The sequence below is a fragment of the Myiozetetes cayanensis genome, unplaced genomic scaffold (assembly GCF_022539395.1).
Source record: "Myiozetetes cayanensis isolate MyiCay16 unplaced genomic scaffold, myiCay2020 scf5-8, whole genome shotgun sequence".
NCBI classification, from domain to species: Eukaryota; Metazoa; Chordata; class Aves; order Passeriformes; family Tyrannidae; genus Myiozetetes; species Myiozetetes cayanensis.
Genome location: NW_026087742.1, coordinates 99,623,402 through 99,644,206, shown reverse-complemented (window position 1 = coordinate 99,644,206; position 20,805 = coordinate 99,623,402). Strand labels below are relative to the sequence as shown.

General features: G+C 36.2%; 1 protein-coding gene across 2 annotated transcripts in view; it reads right to left on the bottom strand.

Annotated features, from left to right (window-relative positions):
- Positions 1-7,812: 7,812 nt before the first annotated feature.
- MOSPD2 (motile sperm domain containing 2) overlaps positions 7,813-20,805 on the bottom strand; it is a 37,145-nt gene continuing 24,152 nt past the window's right edge. For both annotated transcript variants that reach the window (XM_050331924.1, XM_050331925.1), the window contains exons 10-15: positions 19,018-19,130; positions 15,564-15,660; positions 14,674-14,770; positions 13,888-14,017; positions 13,533-13,635; positions 7,813-13,030 (exon numbers count right to left, since the gene is read on the bottom strand). In XM_050331924.1, the coding sequence (XP_050187881.1) occupies positions 12,884-13,030; positions 13,533-13,635; positions 13,888-14,017; positions 14,674-14,770; positions 15,564-15,660; positions 19,018-19,130 (687 nt within the window). In that variant the 3' untranslated portion in view covers positions 7,813-12,883. The remainder of the gene's footprint in view (positions 13,031-13,532; positions 13,636-13,887; positions 14,018-14,673; positions 14,771-15,563; positions 15,661-19,017; positions 19,131-20,805) is intronic.

The following is a 20,805-nucleotide window of genomic DNA, read 5'->3' as shown; positions in this document are numbered from 1 at the left end:
TCAGTACCATTGTGATTGTTATAAATTATGAATAGTGCTTATCCACAGCCAAAAATCACTGATTTGTGCTGATGACTACTCAACATCATTATATCATTTGTATGCATGCAAGAGTAGTCCCAGTCATTTACCAATCTTGTGGCAAGGGGAGATAAGGAGCACTAAAACTGGGAAGTTCTACTCCACTCCTTGAAAAGTTCACCACCTGCAAAAGTATTTTCTCTTTTGTGGCAGTAAAAGGACTATTATATGCAATATCTACATATAATATTTCCAGATATAGTATCCATAGAGCTCAATCATGTCTTTTTTGTTTTATTTATTAAGACTTCAACCTTTTTGCTTTTACTTTTTTCTATACAATCAGATTGCAAAGTGTATCTGATAGGACAGTTCAGATCTGTTTCAGCATGGATTTTGGAAAATTGCTGATTTTCACTACAGTACTACTGCAACATAATTATCTGGAACTGCTCCCTTCTTCCAAAAGGCACCAGCTTATCTATGCAGGGTAAGTCACTTCCTTCTAATGTCAGCATTGCATTCGTAAGCTGATCCATTTGATCACTCTCATAGCTAGTAATTACAGTACATTTTAAATAAGTACGATGCAGAGCTATTAGGAAAAAAGAAGACAGGCAAACCCCTGCCTGCTGAGCTCCTTGTTCCCCACTTATTTCTGCCTCCTGAGTTAGATGTGGCCAACAAAGATGCACCCAATGCCATTAGCCTCCCATGCTCCTTGACAGCCTGCAGTGTGCATGCCAGCCCTTTGCTTCAGCATCACCAGATGCCCCTTGGCTGAAGACATGTAATAGAGGTGCTTATTACTTTCATTTCAGCTGCTAAACAATTTAAGTCCTTTACATTCCATATTGTAAAATTGCTTTCCAGAATTCCTGGAGTACCTACCACATTTACCCAGGGCCCTTCAGGTCTAAATCCTTGCAACATACTGCTTTACAGCAATCAAATATTTGCTCTAACTCAAAAAAAGTTTTGACTTCATTATCTTCCAGCACTGTGTAGCAAACTATACTGGGAATTGTCTATAAGTTTCTCATACAGCTTCTGGCAGAACATGCCATAAGTTATCAAATGTGTTCTAGAAGGAAATCCTATTATAAATAACAGCAACAATATATCCCTAGCCCCAAAGAAAATATGGATCCCTACCCCATGGAGGTATGCCTCTAGATAGAGAGTTTGCAACTCATTTTCATGTTGCATAACTCTATACATTTCCTGGAGAAGAAATACAACCAATTAGAAATTTTACTCAACAAATTTTAAACTAAAAATATTTCATATATTTTAATACAGAAGTAAAAACTTGAAATATAATTTGTTTACATATTTGGTCATCAGCTCATATAAGATGGCTAAGATTACTTTTTGGTATCAAGCTTTTTACTTAAGAAGAGCATCAGTTTCAGGCATGTATCTCTTTTCAGCAAGTGAGGCTTTTTTGTAGTTTATTTTCACTTATTTTAAAGTCCCATTCATATCAGTAGCTGGATGTGAATAACATCAGTATAAGCACAACCAGCTCTGCCAGTTAATACTAAGTGCTACTATTTTCTTTTTAGCTGAGATAGGTAGAAGTGTCAATTCAATTTGCAGTACTTACAATTTTTATATTATTTACTTTTTCTTGCAACCAAAATTGTAGTTCTCTACAAAAAGGTTTTGTATCTAGTCACTGCCTGCACTGATAACAGGGAAATACTGATGAAACCAGCAATTTGATCACTAAATAGTCCCATATTTTTCCTTTTACTTGAGAATCAACTCACTATTCAGCCTAAAAATTGTCCAGTGTTATACATGTACAAAGGACATTTTTGCTGCTGTGACAGAGCTGTATTTGAAGCATCATTGTGCTTCCAGGCTGAAATTTGGGAGAAAACTTGAGAGCAGCTATCCCCCTGGTTAGGTCAGGCTGTGTTTTTGGAGCAGTGTAAGCCAGGTATCCTGACCTCTGGCCCAGACAGGTTGGCAAAAAAGATCCTTACATTTATGAATGTGGTTGAAAACCCCTAACATGTGTTTTGCTTTGAGAGACAACAAATTTACCTGCAAGGGCATTCAAATGCACACCTGCCCATCATTACTCAGAGTTGACTCTGCTAGTCAAGCTAACACATCACAGTACCGCTCAAAGCAATTTTCAGTTTGGTTTGGCCACCAAAGCAATTTCCACTTTTTTTTTTTTTTTTTTTTTTTTTTTTTTGTGACTACTGCTTCCTGGGGGATGTTTGATTTGCTCCACAAGGATAGCAAAGCTACTTTATGCTTACACACAGCCCACATGAGACAACGCCTGTCCCTCCTGCACCCACCTGTGCAAGCTTGGAAGCCTCTGCCTCAGTCCCCACACGTGGATCTCCCTAAGCAGGGGCCAGACTAGCACATTCTGTTAGTGAGTATCTTTCCAATGGAAATTTCACATAGGTAAAGCAGTATATGGAAAAATACCTGTAGGCTGGAAGGAAAGTAGAAGTCTCTGGTGCACTGTGCTTAACTCATCTTGCATGTCATGACTGAATTCCAAATTGTGCAGAGCTTTGACATAAAGCTATGCATGTCTTCTCCATATGGTCACTATTCCAAGACCTACTGTTTTCAGGATTTTCAGTCTCTATTGGTTTGTTATAATGTAATGTTCTGGTTATGGCTTGGGGTGGAGTTAATTTTCTTCAGAGTGGCTGGTATGGGACTGTGTTTTGGATTTGTGCTGAACACAGGGTTGATAATATAGGATGTTTTTGTTATTGTTGAGCAGGGCTTACACAGAGCCAATGCCTTTTCTACTTTTTATACTCCCACACTGTAGTTGATTTTTTTTTTTTAATTTCACAGTTGTTTAAATTTCCATTGCCCAGCTTAGTTCCAGGCCACAGATCCACTTGCAAAGCCCAACACGTACAGTTAGTTGTAGTTGTGCTTCTATGACTGGAAGCAGGACTGATGTACTTACAATAATTACACAAAATAAAAGACAGCCAACATAACATTGGTTTGCAGAAACACTTCCTATGATGCCAGTTTGCCTCTGGTATCAGCCCAGAAAACACTCAGTTTTGCTGTGTTTGGTTTTGCGAGTGCCTGGATATCAGCTGTCTCCCTGGTTTGTTCTGGGGAAAAACAGTGCATGTGGATAAAGCAGCCATTACCTCAAGCTGGGAAATAGCTGCAGCAACAAAAAACAAAACACTGATCAGAGCAGATGAAGTTGGAAGTCATCAGAGAACATATAACTGCAAGCATTTAGCATGGCTGCTGTGCTGCTGGAAGTGATAACAAATAGGAAATGGAATCATGTTTCATTTGAGATCTGAGATAACTGCATAATTTCACTTATTATCAGTGCTTCTTTATGGGAGAAAGAACACAAAGAACTGTCACAGGGAAGGTATTAAAATCTGAGTGCCCCAATATCCCAATCCTGCACCTTTTCAAAGCACACTGAGCAAAGCAAGGAGGGAAAGGCTTCATTTCTCCAGACAGCTTCCTGCAGCCTGTCCTCAGGGAGGACCCATCCTAAAGAGTTTGGTATCACAAAACTGAGTTAGCACTTCATTTTCTTCAGAGGCTTATCTGTGCTTCTCTCCCATTCTTGATGATGAAAGCTGGAGAGGGGCTTTTCACAAGGGCATGTAGTGCATAGAACAAGGGTAAATGGCTTTAAACTGAAGGAGTGCAGATTTAGATTAGGCATTAGAAATAAATTCTTTACTGTGAGGGTGGTGAGGCATTGCAGCAGGTTGCCCAGAGAAGTTGTTCCCATCCCTGGAAGTGTTCAAGGCCAGACTGGGGCTTTGAACAAGGTGGTCTATTGAAAGGTGTCCCTGCACATTGCAGGAGGGTTGGATAGAGATTATCTGTAAGGTCCCTTCCAACACAAACCATTCTATGATTCTCTGATTCCATCATGATTCATAAGCAGTAACCTAATGCAAAAGACAGGAATGCTTCACTAGCATGCAATCCTGTTTTGCTAAATCACGTTTCAGATCTAGAAAACTCTACCAAAGAAACAGACAAGTTGCTAAGCAGATCCATGGCTCTCTAAATTTCAGCAGTAGGAACGCTTCAAAAAGGAACTTAGAAAGTCTCTTTCCTTCAGGTGGAATACACTGTAATCTAACCATGAGATTTTCACCATGGGATAAGATCTAATCCAACTGGGAGACAATCCCATCTTTTCTTTATTTTTTGCAAGTTCAGATGTACTTAAAAAGAGAAACTAAGAGGACCACAATATTGAGTACTATTATCTGTGGAAAGGACATCTGGCCACCATTCAAAGAGCAGAGATGAAGTTAGGAATATTGAGTCACCAACAGATATAAACCTATTTGGCCTAATATTCTTAATTATACTTGCAAAATTCAAAATGTTGTAAAGTTATGGAGAGATGAGAACTGAGAATGGATTTTCTGAGGAACAGCACATGAGCAACCAGCAATAGCCAAACTGGAAGGCTTCATTTTAGCCAGATGGGTTTTTGAAACATCTGGATTTGCTGGCAAACCAGAAAATTGCACATTACACTGCTAACAAGACAGTTTTGCTACAAATCTTGCATGTTTCTTTTGCACTGATGGGTCAGTATATGATTAGGTACAATCTGGATGTTGAGATTTAGAAATCACAATTGGGAAATACAGCGGGGATGATGAAGGTCAAATGGGAGGGGAGAAAAAAATCTTACTCATACCCCCAGCTGACTCACTGCTGTCCTTCTTTGTTCCTGCTTGCTTGGAAGAGTTTTGATTACATGACTTTTCAATCCCACATTTCTACTGATAAATTATATACAGCCCGGAAAGTAGATGTTACAAGGTCCTCCCTTCCCCAGCAGCATGAGCAAGGCAAGAACCCTTGCATGCTATCAGAGCCACTAGCACGCTGCTATGTCAAAACAATGAGAGTGTGTGATGATGATGTAAATTGTGCTACATTGAAGTAGTCCAGTTAAAAAACCCAGAATCAGACACTGAAAAAATGATCTCTTCCTTGTCCTTTTAAGGAAGAGCTTATGGAGTCCCCAAGATTTTGGCTCCTATAGGGCCCTTAGAGTTGCTCTAAGTTAATCCCTCCTACTGCTTTTTCTTCATCCTACTTATTTTTTAAAAGAGATGCTGGAAAGTGCATTTTTGCAGCAAAGTTTTTAATAAGCATATCAACGTCTTAAAACCTTCAGTTACCATAAGAATGACCAAAATCCTAATGTCTTAATTAACTGTTTTTATTAGCACACTTTACACCATTCTTATTAGCACTCTACTCATTCATACTGGAGTGTTAGCAGGAATTGTGTATTTGATCTAAAGAACCTTAAGCTCCTTTGCAACTTTGATGCAACTTCACAGTGTTGCTGAAGACCTGAACTCTTGTTTTTAAAATACATTGGAAATACTAGGTAAGATAGAAACAAAAATGGTAACGTGTTACATTGCAATCAAACTGCAAAGTAACACATTTGGAAAATTCTTTAAAGTACAAGTAGAACATGTCACAAAACATTAACGTGCTTTTTAATTGCATGCAAGTTCGCACTGAAGCAACACATAAAGCAAATATTCTTGATTCGGCACCGTGGGAAGTGATCACCGGAAGCTTTTGCTTTCTTTCACAGGAAAAAGTCAAACACTGCAACACATGCCAAAACACAGGGATCCCACCTGAAACTCAGCCCATGTCATGCCACTTACTAAAATTAGTCACCTCTGTGCAAGTGACTCACTTTGATACAGTGCAGAAGCACATGAGAAGACACGACATGTTGCACAGCACCAGCTCATTATCCCGACTCATCCCAAATGACGTTCAAGAAGAGAAATTACTTCTGAATGAAAAATGTTTTTCTTTAATCAAAAAATTGAAAGCTTCTGTCCTCTCTACCAATTTGTCCCAGCTCTATTTTGATCCACGAGTATATTAAAACGAGTGAATCTTCACGGTCCAAAAGTTGGTAAACTGTTTTGGCATATCATTTCATATAACATTTTTTGATTAATGACATCACAGTCATTATAGTTGGAGTGGAGTGGCAAATGTGATAATTTTGGATACAGTTTTCCATGTGTGTAATGGGAATAGAAGCAACCAGTTCTACAGGACTTCTGTTATGATAAATATATGAAAAGACAGAAAAGTCCTCAAATGCTACAAGGATAGTACTGATGACAAACAGGGACAAAGCTAAAAAGACATTACAGAATAACGAGTTGATTTCAGTCAATGGAACAGGTTCCCCAGGGAAGTGGTCAGAGCACCAAGCTAGAGCTAGTCAAGGAGCATCTGGGTGATGCTCTTAGGCATCATATGATTTAGTTTTAGGTAGTTTTTGAGGAGCAGGGAGTTGGACTCTGATCCTTATGTGTTCTTTCCAACTCAAGTTACTCTATGATTCTATGATCCTTCTCTGTGAACCTCCTGTAAACATGGGATGATGCTTTCACACAATCTTGGGTTTTCCAGGGATTAAGAGGAACAATATTGTATTTTCAATTAAAATAAACGATTCTGAGGAGAATTTTAAAAAGGAGGTGTATTCCTGTGTTTTAGTGTTCTGTATCTGGAAGCTTTACCATCCATTGGGCCAGACTGCTATGAGATGGCATCTATGTGATCAAGGAAGTTGAGATATTTTTCCAAAGTGAAATGGTTAATGGAAGGTATTCTCACTGAAAATGGACAGAGCATAAAATCATGTTGTCTACCTCGTCTTTTCAATGTGCAGCTCAGAGTAGACAAAACTGAGACACAGCTCCTTCCTTGGCTACCTCACCTTTTATTTATTTTGTAATACTTCTCAAGTTTTCCAGCAGATGCACTTAGGCAAAGTAGTGAAAGAAACTAGTTACTCTTTCTATGATGCTTTTCAATTTCTCCTCAAATTGGGAACTTGCTGGAGTAAGTGAATGCTCTCTCTGAAGATTCTCAGAACAGTGTCTGTACCAGTTCCCCATATTCGTCATCCATATAGCAATATAGCACAGCCAGCATAGGAATACTGGAGTGTACTTTTAGTTTGGGCTGGGAATAAATGATTTAACACCTACTCTAAACTCCTGCACACATCCAATGTGATAAAACAGTAACATCTGAAACTATATATACATCAACATACATTTGTTCAGGATTGTATTTAATATTTGCAACACATTAGCATGAGGGAGCATTCCTGTCCTGACGTTTCCCACCTAATTCCAGAATGGACTTAGAAGTCATGTTTATACATCCTCTTTGCAGAAAAAAGTTCATTAAACTGTGAACTCAAGAAGAAAAGGCAACTTTCTTTAGAACACACTACAAAATCTTTTTATGAGTCATCACCATCAGCTGCAAGTTTGAATTCCAAACAAAATTGTAAAAAAAAAAAAAAATATGATAAATGCTACCTAGGTACAGGAAAAATGTGCTTTGGGGCATGAGAATTATAGTAATTCAGATGCCAGTAGGTCAATCATCAATATGTAAGTGTTAGTTGCACCAGATTAATGAAGCATTTGCAGTGTTTGCCCAGATCCACTTTTCCTTTAAGCAATTTATCAATTGTAGCATTCTATTAAAAAAAAGCTTAACAAATTCTGTTTATGCTTGTTTTTTCACACTACTATTGTAATCTATATTTATTTAAATAGTGTTCCTCATTTCTGACATTCTCCCTGAGGCTTGAAGAACAGGTGTTCAGATATAGCTCCAAGCTGTCAAAAATAAAACTGGCAATGATTTTAACAGACACAGGGCTGAGGAAATAAAAGAAAGTTGTAATTTTGAAAAATGAAATGCCACACAGGATTTGTTAGACTACATCATTATTGCCCAGAGGATATCTTTATTCAGATTTCGTCATAAACACAAAATGGGATTACGGTCATGGTGGGACTGATAATGGAGACTTGGATTTGAGTTCTCCTGTCTGAAGTATTTCTTTGCAAACCTAAGGAAAAAAACAACGGATCAGACCCTACCAAGTTTGTTTTTATCCCTCTCCTGAGCTCAAAATTCGGGGAACACTTACTCTAGAGAGACCACTTAGATAACCTGCTGTGGGAAGAGCACATTGTTATGTAGCATTTTTCCACTTTGTCCTCCTGACTGTCTGGATAAAAACTAACATGAGGGTGAATCTTTATCACTTACTTTCTCATTGAGCTGCAATGCAAGTTTATTGTGTAGCTACTTCACAGAATCTTACATACATGTACTGGAACAACATGAGTAGATGTAACCTTTTATTTGTAGCTATCTGTTCCTTCTGGCAAGTTCCTACAGGTCAAGTCTTTTGCTGCTCAGTCAAGTAAGTTTGTGTAGATTCAGGAGCAAGTTCTGATCAAGGCTAGAGAGGCACAGTTACTTCATACTTTGGCAAAAATGACAAAAAAATTAAATCTTTGAATACTTTTGAGGAAATCACTGCTTCTTACTGGCTAAGTCACCATCAAGTGTTGGCCTATCTTAAGAGCTAATCAAGATGAAGGAAACACATAATTTATCATCCTTCTAAATACGATATTTTTAAGAGAAAGGAGACCTTCAAAAATACTTTGTGCAAAACCACCAAGTGACAGTAAAATAATTAATATATTCTACTGCTGACTAGAGAAATGAAAGATAAATGGCTTGTTGTTTTTTATTTTTTGTATCTAAATGGTTTCTTATATGACTTCATTATTAACTTCAGAACAAATTGCCTACTGCAATCTAAACTACAAGTGCTATAAGCTGCAATCATACAGCAATAATTGATCACACAGTGCTTCCCTTCAGTGTTTAGGAAAACAGAAGTGACTTAGGGCATGACAAACAGGTAGGCTGATGCATCAGTCTTGTGAATAAATGAAGCCAGGAGCTGACACACCAATGTGTAAAAATCTGGCAAGCTGCTAACACTTTGCTCATACCACTTGGGAATTTCAGTACTTCTGCTCAGAAGCAGCAAAGCAGTAATTGCATAGATCCACCTGTATCAGTTCCAGCAAAGGCCATCATGTGGAACTTCACTCACCTCCTCTAAAAAGAAGGAAAACCTCTCACTGGCACATTCCTGGAGAGGTGGATTTCCTGCACTTTATTTTTTGAGTTGTGTCTACGTGTATTACTGTATGCAAGCACTATAAAAGTGTAAAAAGTAAGATCAGTGAGGTTTGAATTGAAAAGTGGGACTGAAACAATTCAGAACACTGAAACTGGGAGGTCACATTTCTCATCAGCTGCAGGAGACACAGAGCCAGAAGCTACTGATGCTGTGTGCTCAAGAAACAGGCATACTGAAAAGAATGCCTAATTGGAATCATTAACTTATCATCACTTACCTGTGTTAACACAAACATAATGGAAATGTAGCAACTGCTGTTAACGTCAGGTTGGTAATTCCTCAGTGAGCCATCTTCCAGGGAAAATAAGACATGCACTGCAGAAATTGACTGAAGATGTCTTCTTCAATCTCAGAAAAGAGGACTCAACCTGCTCTTCTTGGCTAATTAAACTGATTAGCTCTTCCTAGATGAACACATATACTGTACACACAGACACCCTCGTGTCTTGAACACAACACCCTACAGGATGACTACGAGACCTAAACCAGTGAATTCTTACAGCCACCTGTGATGGGCTTTGCAGAACAGTTCTATTTGTTCTGTTATTCTGACTGAATGTCCACTTTCAGAATAAAGGCATAAAAAATGAATAAACTAACACTGTGCTTATTAACAGAACGGCATTTATACCCTTACACTTCAGTGCAGCTACATAGAAAATATGAAGATCCCCAAGGCAGCACAGAGACTTAAAATGCTCTCCACAAAATCCTATGCAGTCAACAAACCCCATATAAACTAAAAACCTCTAGAAGTAAGGACAAAATGTTTGAGAGCTTGAAGGCAGACATTACAGACAAATTAGTTACAGCAGGGACTCACTGATGAAATACAAAGGCAATTTAAAAATCATGCTCCTGGCACTGCTGCCCCTCACACCTGTGGTGGTTTTTTGCTGGTGTTTTTTTTCTTCTTTTTCCCCTTTACAAAATGTCTAATCTTTTACATAGTGAAAAAATGAAGCTCAGAACAGGGCACAAAAATTATTTGCTAGGAAAGAAGTATGTGCTCTTTTTGAGCATAAATTGTCAATTTTTAGGACTACAATCATTGCTGTCTCTTAATTGTCTGTCAAAAACCAAGGTTAACTGCTACTCTGCAATAAGGGGAAAGAAAACTACATCTTAGATCTTGATAGTTCATGTAATCAAATCCTATTTTGTGAATTGCCTAGAGTTCTAAAATGCCCCAGCTTTATAAACTGAGTTTCATAAACTGTAAAAAGAGGAAAAAAATTGAACACAATCTTTTGCCTATTCTCTCAATTTTGGGTATCAAATCACTTTACTGCTGTGAACTGTGTAACATCAGTGTGTGTTAAACACAAAAGCTTCCAAAAGGGACTGGCTGAAATCTGTGTTTTTGAGGGCTGGCAAACAAAATCTAAAACTACAACTGAAAACTGGGAAAATGCTTTGTGATTATGGAAACAGTGAAGTTCTCACAGAATAAAAAAATGAAGTTGACCATTGTCAATTTAAAGCTAAGAAAAGGTACTGCTACTTTGCCTCTTTTTTTTCCTTATATCTATTTTTCCATTTACTGTGCGATGTTTAGACGATAGTTAATTTTACCAAGATACACATACATCTGCTTTGTGTGGATTTGTACTAGTTGTGCCATGGTACTATTTACACACCAATGTCATGTGCCATGTGATCATGTGGGACATTCTGTCCAAGAAGCCAAAGTCAACCATTTTGCATTTGTATAACAAGTATCATCACAGCTTCTGTTCAACAACAGACTACTACAACAGTCATTACCATATTCACTGCTCCCATATTAACTATCTGCAGACTAACAAGAAAACCTCAGGACATGCAGCTATGTTTAAAAGACTAAAGATTCAAGACTATGTATTTCCTCATATTTATTTTTTAACTGTATTTTTCTAAAACATATTAAAATAGAAAAGATGTTCATCTGATTCATCATACAAAGAAAATACCAATAACAAAATAAGTAATAAAATACTGAAATATATGAAAGCACCAAAACATTAAAATATTCATATTGGCAAAGACTCTTAAGAATATATTTCTTGCAATTTTACAATAAAGTGCTATTCAATCCACTCCAAATTAGGAATTGGTATTTTAATAGCGTGGTTATTATTATCTTAATGTTACAAATTACTTCGTTACCTTTCTCAATAAGACAACAACCCATTTTTTTGGAAGCAAAGCATTTGAGTTGCATGCACATGAAAATAACCCAAGTAACAGATTCATAATAAGCAGTGAATAATATAAATTGCCAACTCACTAGGAAAACAAAATACGGAGAAACAAACTGAACAGAAATGAGATTAGTGAAAAATGAAGAAAATGCAGATGTGGTAAAATACTGTATAAATTAAGGAAGAACAGAAGACTCTGCACCAAACATTTCTGTAATCTTTCTTTTTAAATAGTATTTTTTTTAGTAATCACATTACTGGCTTTTTAGTTAATCTGTTTATTAATGCATTATTTTAAACTGCCCTTTTCTATTTCCCAGAGATGATCCTAGATCAACAACACATTGTAAGCAAAATGACAGAAGCAGAGTATGATCTTTATTTTTCCTCAATAATTGCTTCTCATCTATTGAGGTCAGCAGACAAAACTAAATGATCTGTTACAAAGCCAATTTGTAGCAAAAATTAATTCTAGTAATGGAATTATTTAAAGTTTTTTAATCTCTTTAAAAGTGAAAATTTTAAATGTATGAAAGATACCATCAGTCTCCTTTTAAGTTTTCATCATCTCAATATACATATTTACAGCAACGAATACAAAGAATTCTTGTTAACCAAGTTCTCACTAGCTTCAAACACCATTTTCACAAGTTTCTGTAAAATGGCAGATATAATACTTTTATGTTGCCTTCTACACTACTTAATTCCTGATTTGACTGGCTTTCTTCATAAATTTATCTGTAATTTAACCATATTGCACAACTCAGAGTAAGTTCTTACACTGACTATTTAATAGCCTTTTTATGAATAATAATAGGCCATCACAGTCCAAAAGGCAACTCTCACACTCCTTCTGCAACTTGAACACAAGTTCCTTTCAAAAAAAAAGAAATAATAGGAATAGTATCTTGTCTGTACGTTACTTGGTAAGAAATATTTACAGTAACTTTGCATTCAGAAGAAGCAAAATAATAAGGAATTTAACCAATGAAAGCAGTGAGTCTGAATTACTAACAACAAATATCTTCCTTTATATGTGCATGTACACAGATTATATAAAAAAATCTGCCTGTAGTACATAATGCCTGTAAATTTTCCTGAATGAACAGATTAACCTTAGAATACATTGACTGCCTATATCTTCAATGAGTAATTCAGAATGTAAGAATGAATATGACAAAAAGAAATTAAATACTGTATTCAAAGTAGTTGAAAAGAGGAAAAAAATCTAAACAGCTTAAATATTGTATGTGGTTTCCTCCTTCCAGTTCAGTAGTTTTTATTGAGTTGTACAGTGAAAACAGGCCCTAGCTCTAACATCTTCCTCACACCCTATTCTAAGTGTCAGCTTAGACAGTGATTTCAGTAATTTCATTTGCTGGTCATTCATTTCTTCTGTTTTTTTGTGTGTGTTTTTGTTTGTTTTTTTGTTTTGGTTTTTTTTCCCCAGCAAACTGTATTCTTGTTCATTGCTGTAGGCTCACAAACCTCATTTTGGCAGGTCCAGAATCCGAGTGTAGCACTGCAATCTCTTCTACTCCAACGCACCATGATAGGCAGCAGCACATCCAGGGCACAGCAACTCTCTTTAGCTTCTCTGGGCATATGCCAGGTAGAAGCAGAAGGCAGAGACAGTAACTGATAGCAAAGATAACACAACTGACAACTGCTGGAACCAGAGGCAGCGATTCATCTGCTCGTCAAGTCTTTTATTAATTTGCAGTAAACGAGTTAGCTGAAAATAGAACAGTTTCATTAAATTAGAATTACCGCACATGAAAGTACTCAGTAGTTTTGAGCTATTTAGGCATTAACTCTAAGCACAGAAAGAAAAAAAAGACTTCTCACAGTGATTCCTCAGCAATACCTTTTCTATCACTACATACTTCAGGAATCTGTTCCGTAAAGGAGCTTCAAATCTTAAGTTATGGGTAACCCATACGACCTGTATCAAGCAGGTGACATCTTTATGCTATGAAGCAAAAGATACCACTGAGGCTCTCTGGTACCCCACATCTGTACATACATAGGAGGAATGAGCAAAGTGCATTGAAAGTAGCATTTTATTAAACCACTGTCATTCACCAAAGTAATTAAATCACTATCACTGATTTAGTTACTTTCAACTGCTGAGTTTTTCAAATAGTATCATTTAGAACATACCAAAAAAGTTCAGTAAAAATTCTTTTTATCTTTTAATTTTGTTCAATATGCAGCACAAAGGAATACAGTAGTACCTGTACATGTAAATCTTCATTTGTTTTTGCTGGAACATTAAATGCATTGTCTTTTAATGTCAGAGAAGAAGGTTTACTGCTTTCTATGACATGACACCTGAGCCTGTGAAAAGGGAACAAAAATACACACTAAAAATCACAAATTTATTGCAACATTGTATAATTAATAATAAAAAGTCTATCTAAGAGTTATTATATGCTCTTTATTATCTGTTCTGGTTGAATAATTTTTAAAATGACTATTGCAATGATAACCTGAAAAGGCTTCCTCAGTTCACTAATGACATTTTGACAGCTTTTGATCTAGAAAGCAAGAGCACAAATATCTGTGTGCTCAGTTAAAACATAACTTCACCTATGTTCCATCACTTTGGTCCTAGGGACATCTTTCCAAAACTGGGTCAGTTCTGGTGCACCTGCTCCAGAAGACTGATCCATTTCTGCTGCCATTATAAGGAAACGATCCTGCAGAGAAGCTGAAAAACCTGCCCTCAAAGAAGAAAAAAAGCCAAATCAATAAATGTGTGCTTAGATGAAATGACAATATCACAAAGAGTATAGAAGCATTTTGAAAGTGCTATAAAATGAGAGCTGGTTGATTGCAGGACACCAGATAGTGACCTACTAGAAATAAAAATAACAAAATCATTCTCTAAAGCTCAGTAATTTTGATTACAGTTTTCCCAAAATTATATAGTTTTAACAGAACTAGTTTTATCTGAACAATTCAAAGACAACCCAGAATTTTGTAAAGAACGAATTCTCCAGTAAATTCACCTGTCCTTGCAACAATTTAGGAAACTGATTTACTGCAGATAAACTCCCACTGTATCAGTGAACAAGTGAGACAGCTGCCTATCAGACTTTTTGTTCTTTAAGACAAGAAACAGAATGGGCTGAAGATAACAGCTGCTTATGCCTAAGTGGAGTAGTAAATCAGTATGGGCAGGTACTGAAATGCTTCCTGACACTCATGCTTTTTAAACAAATAGTAACATTCTCAAACAACAGTCAAGTAGACACAGGTGTCAGTCCATCTTACCCACTGGCGAGCACATACAAACATCAGCATCTAGAGCATCAGTCTATTAATAGAACTTGTCCAGATTTCTTAAGAGTGGTATCAAAAATTTTTACTTACCACCATGAAGAGAGACTATTATATCCAATGATGTTCCAGGTTCACAGCTGCTGTTACTGGGTTTAACCCTGTATTTTTCAGGAGCAGTTGTTCTCACCTATAAACAAGAAAATGCCAAATAAACATAGAGTAAGTGCACGTACAAACTATAGTTGGTTCACAACCTCCCTCATTCTTTAATTACTAAATCCTCAAAAGCTTGAACATTAGAACAAGTCTCTAAAATACATAATTTTGTACGAGTAATAGGATCCTGGTATTTGACTTTTTCCTCCCCCTCAACCACTTTTATCTTTCTTTTCTTGCATTTGCTATTTTAACTTTGCATACATATTTAAAAACAGCCAACAACATTAAGTGGACTACCTGTTATAATTTTTAATATGAAATATGGAAACTTTAGTTACTTGAGTGCGCAGAGAACACAAAATATGGGAAAAAACCCCATAAAGATGCAAGTCAACTCAGAATTTCTGAAGCAAACATAACTGCATTCATTATTTTGATGTTGACATTTGCAAATGGATCTCCATCATTCTGGAGCATTACTAACTTGTTTCCAGCCAATATTTAAAAAGAAGAAAAAGATGACTTTAAAAGAGCTCAAGGCTTTCTTCTTTAGGAAGTATTAAACTCTCACTAAGAAACTAACCATCACTATAGCTCTTTCCCAGTCAGTGCTCCAAAGATTTGTAATAATGATTATCCCCTTTGAGATGGCACATTGTAGGCATAAATTCAGCCAGAAGATTTCTTTGATCTGCTTCAAACACCACAATAGAATAAAAAAATCTTGTCTGTCTAGTAGGTTTAATAGCATTTCTTCTTCCTTACACAAGTAAAAATTACACATTTAGTAAAGTAAAGCAAGCCACATATAAAACACTTACTTTAAAAGCCACTACATTTTTAGTGACATTTGTGAGAACTATCAAACATTTTTTCTCTCCAGTTTCTTTGGATCCAAAATATAGCTCTTCTGCGGGGCTAAGAGGAAATTTGAAAAGAATTAGTTTCTTCAAATTATCTTTACAACATCTCATCGAAAAAACCTGACCACACCTACAGGAAAATAAAATACTTTCAACCCTGCAACTACAGTCAGTATAAAAAGTTTTTCATAAAACAAAGCTGTGAAAAAACAATGCAGAAATTTTGTAGTGAAGCTCAGGGTTGACTCATGACAAGCGGAACTAGCTGCCTCAGCTGATTACTGCCCTTGACTTCTCCAATCTGGAAGGGCGTGACCATCCGCAACAACAGGAAGAGCCAACGTATATATAGAGTCAGCCACTGCATCTTAAGAGCACTATGTTAAGGGAGAGCACTGTTGATCTTAATTTATGCTAATTTTAAAGAATATAGGGTGTCACAGACAGGGAATAATTACCACCTTGTACATCTACCCCTGTACTGCATATAGTGCACTTGTAAGAGGCAGATACCTGCAAGTGGTAATCATTTCAACCACTACAGCTAAATTCACTTGTAATTATGAGTCAATCTTTGCATACTTGTGGTGTCACATGCATAAATAAAGTTACTGCTTATTTTTAAATATTCTTATGCAATTAGAAGAGTCATGCATGAAATATTTTAAACCACATCAAACACAGCTCATTTTGGATAAGCATTCAAATGAACACTACTAGGCAAAAGGTAGGGCATGCTCATCTAAGTTGAAAGGAAACTTGAGTTACAAGTCAAAATCTTTCTTTCATTATGTCACATTAGGAGCACACAAAGAACTGCTGTACTGTGCAGTGCTACAGAACTACAGAATTTTTAACAGAAAACCTTTTTCAAAAAAATATGGGTTTTTCCCCACATCTTCTTTTTAGAATGCCAATTTCATGTTAGTTTGACCTCCTCCTCAAAAGACCTCCATTTTATAGTACAAATCCTTTCTTCTCTCATTTAAAATCAATCAGTGTAACGGCTGAGAAGAAAAACCCTTGGTGCTGTAGGGCAAGCCTGAATGCCCGTGGTGGAAGTGGATTCCAATGGTAACTGTGCACGTAGGGGGTGTTTATGTTCTACAAAGCAGTAGACAGTCCACATGACAAGAACTTTTTTTTTTTTGGTGTGGAAGAAGGAAGTGTGCCAAATAAGGCAGAAACAAGAAACTGATGGGTTTAAAACAGCTTCATAGGCAGATTCTATCTCCTCATCCTCTCAGTATTTTTTTCATTTCCAAATTCTCAACTTCAGTAACCAATGAACACGAGGGAGGGGTAAGGATTGTATCTACAAAGTTTTCTGGCTATCTTAATACTACACTAGTGCACTGTACATTACAGCAGTTGCATTATAAGCCATAAATGAGACAGGAAAACATTAACTGGCATCAAAACAAATCACAAAAAGAGATCATTCTGCCAGAACCTGATCTTTCTTGTTCTACCACTGTGGCTATTGGTCAAAGGAAAAAAAAAAAAGGCTTGAGGGCCACTACTCTATAATTTTTGTCTGAAATCAAGCAGTTCCACACTGTTGGGGGTGGGTGAGGTATAACTGTTAGGAGGGTAGGTTATTTAAACAAACACCCAGGTTTTTTAAATTTCAAAGAAACACTACTCTGATGTGTGTAGTTTAACCACTTCAGCTTGTACTAGAAATTCTCGTTCCAAAAGACACCACATGAGCTGGTCTTTGCCAGACAGTGCACATAAATGGCTGCTTTTTGCTGTACCAAACAAAGTCATTTATTGAGGAGGAAAAGCAGAGGTCAGCCTTTCATTGTACGGTATGCAAGGCAAACACAACAGTGGCCTAAACGAGGGAATCAGCTCTGTGAGTGTGACTACAAACACAAAAGAACACAAGGACCCAGCTTTGGCCACAATTTCATGGTACTAGAGCTGCAGTGCCTCAGCTTCCTGGTAGGCTCCAGGGGCAATGGTGGGATCAGCAAGGAAGGAAGTTAATCACAGTGGCAGAGCTTCTAGTCACTGCAACAGGTGCCTGCAGCTGGTTATAAATGGCACTACATATTATCAGTTCAATCCAACTTCAGTATCCTGAGAATCACTGCAGGGAAAGGAAAACTAGTTCTGGTTTCTACAGAGGTAGAGCACTGATGAAGAGCAACAACTGCACTCAGGAGTCTACTTTAAAAACAAAACAAACAAAGACAATGGAGGTACCAACATTTTATTTTCCATGACTGCAAGGCTACAAGTATTAACACCCTTATCCTCAACTAAGTTTGCTCTTCTATGTAATTTACATGAACTGCAACCCTTCTATTCAAGGGTAGCTTGAAATATTTTAAGAATAAAAAAAAAAAGGTATGTGTGCAGGGGTTGGGTGTTAGTTTTGCTTGTCTGGAATTTTTTTTGTTGTCTGCTTATGATATTTGCCCCTTTTTTTTAAAACAAAAAGTGGATGGAAGAAGACAGCTCCTTTTGTCATTGTCCCAGAAAAATTTTAACATTCTTTTAAAATCACAATTCTGCTGCCTATGCCTTTGTCCTGCCATACAAGACACTACAGCTATACAGAGGAGGTTTTTCCATTTCAAAATTAGGAAAAATGTACACATACAAAATAATTTTTATGCTAATGAGCATGTCATTATTCAAATTCATTCCAAAACTAATTCATTACAGCACTTAGAAAATTAGCTAAGAAATTACCTAAAAATTAGATATTTTCTTCATTCATCTAATAGCAAACTGTAAGTGAAAATAAAAGTTAACATCTAAATTAAATTCTAAAAAGCACCTTGACCTGAAAGGCAGTGAAAAGAAAAAGTGATATTGGCTAATTAATTTCTTTTTCCTAGTTTAATGATAAAAAGCAAATTAACTGCAAGATGTAAGCATCTTTGATGACAAAGACTTCTGGGCAGATGTGCCATTTATATAGAGCACTCTCCACACAAAATAAATTGGACTCATTCATTAAGTTTAAGTGGTGCATTCTACTAGTATAGACATTTATACCATCTTAAGGTAAAAGAATTCAAGCAAGATTTAACAGTGAAAGCTGTCTTGGTAAAGCACTGTTTTTCTTCAGCCAATGCAATCAAACAATGCCAAACCACTGCTCTCATTTACAGATAAGCACAGGTTTAACTAAGTCAGATGGTTTCTCAATAGAAATGAAACATGTCTACAATTCAGTGAAACACACATTTATTAGTACAAAAAGCATGCCCACGGTGACAAAAAGATTCACTAAAAACATGTAAAACCAGAAAAATTCTTTAAGCTTTGTAAAAAGTCTTAAAAAGATGCTTATAACTTGTTTTCCTCTAATAGTCTGAAAAACAGTATATTTTGAAAACCAACTAGTTCAGTACTCAAGTGTCCAAGGAACATTGTAAAAAATTATTATTACCTGATATGTAATAAAGGTCCTTTAAAAGTGGTTAATGCTTTCTTTGCATTTTTTGGTTTGACCTCTGTTTTGTCAGTTTCCTCTGATTTGGAAATCTGTTCTATAGAATTCATCTGAGTAAAAATGATAGTTACAATGATTAACTAGCAACCTGGATTAAACATACAGAATTATGCAGATATTTCAAAGAATATAAGGAGGCTTATTTCAACAATTTATATATTACAGACCAAGCTTAATATGTATTCATTCCCCCAAGCTTCTTGAAGTCCACTGAAGAAAGTGATTTGCTATAGAAGTTACATAACATCATAAACATGCATGAAAGAAAACTTATGCTTTGTTTTTTCCCCCCCATGTATTTTCTTCATGCCTAAGCTGGCTTTTGAAAACTGCAGACATGCCAAGTTTTAAGATTATAAAGCACTGGTATTATTCATCCACTGCAAAACTTTTCAGTTGAAACAGACGCCCCAATATAATCACTGCAACACTGAACAGAAAACACAGTAGCAATTCCACACTTGATCACATTGCAGAGTTGCTAAACATATCTTCATTGCTTTTAGATGAAACACTGAAGTATTGCAGAACATAAAACAAATAATGCTGATTGAATTGGTGCATCCAAAACTGCAGGTATCTTAGGTTCTGAGGGTTTTCTTCTATAACATTAAGAAAATACATGTCAGCAGGCCTGGACATCTTACTACCACAAAAGAAAATAAACAAACCAAAACAAACAAGGAAAAAAAAAACAAACCAAAACAAAAAAAAGAACTCTGGACCTCAGGTGCAAGGGGGAATGCAGAAAACTGAAAGAATTAGTGGTATCATGATTCAAGTTCAGCTGGCTGAAGAGTTTGCTTAGCCTCCTTTTTATTCCACTTAAAATACAGAGAAAAGGCATGAAGAGAATTTAGTTCATGCAAGTTTTAAGTACGGCAGTAAGAGAAAGCAAAATTTTATATTCTTTATAAAAAAACCCACACAAACTTATTTTATAATTATATAAAAGTCATAGTAAAAGGTTAGTGTGTATATATATATAGTGCACTAGTTATATGCTGGGATTTGTTCTGTGCAAATCACCAGAGGAAATATAACCACAGAACACAAAGGTGGAGGCATCTACTGCACAGGCACTTTCTAATTACATTTATCACTCATGGTTCCCCGTACTCTGTGGAAAGACGTAGGTTCTTCTATGGGATAAGAGGAGGCTTACATATATTAAATTCTTAGGGGACAAGAGTCTGCAAGAAAAGATCTGTAGTACAGAAAAATGAAGATAATGATATCTCACAGATCAGTTGAAACACACTAATATTGAAGGTGACCTTACTAAAAATTTGAATATTTATATTTAGATATATAGATAGATATTAGTCAAGTAAAAGTAGTTAACTTGGAAATAAGAAAAGTCAACCATTCTGAGACAATAAGGGAGTATTTTTAAAAAACACATTTTAGAAAAGAATGTAACACTAAAGCAGTAAGCAATAGTGTACTTGCTGTGGAAGACTTAGCAAGTATTTTTAAATATGCAAACAGAAGAATTGAGTTTAAGGAAAACTACCTACTTTTTTTTTCTTTTTTTACAGAAACAGTACCAAAAACTAGATTTGACCTGAAATTTTAAAAGTGTGTTAAAGGTAAGGTATTAAAAGTGCCTTAATGCTAATTGACGTGTGATGAGCATAAAAGTCAATTGCAGTTCACTGAAAAAATTGAGTAGCAACTTGATTACACTGTATAAAACAGAAAATAATTATTTGTTTTACAGTA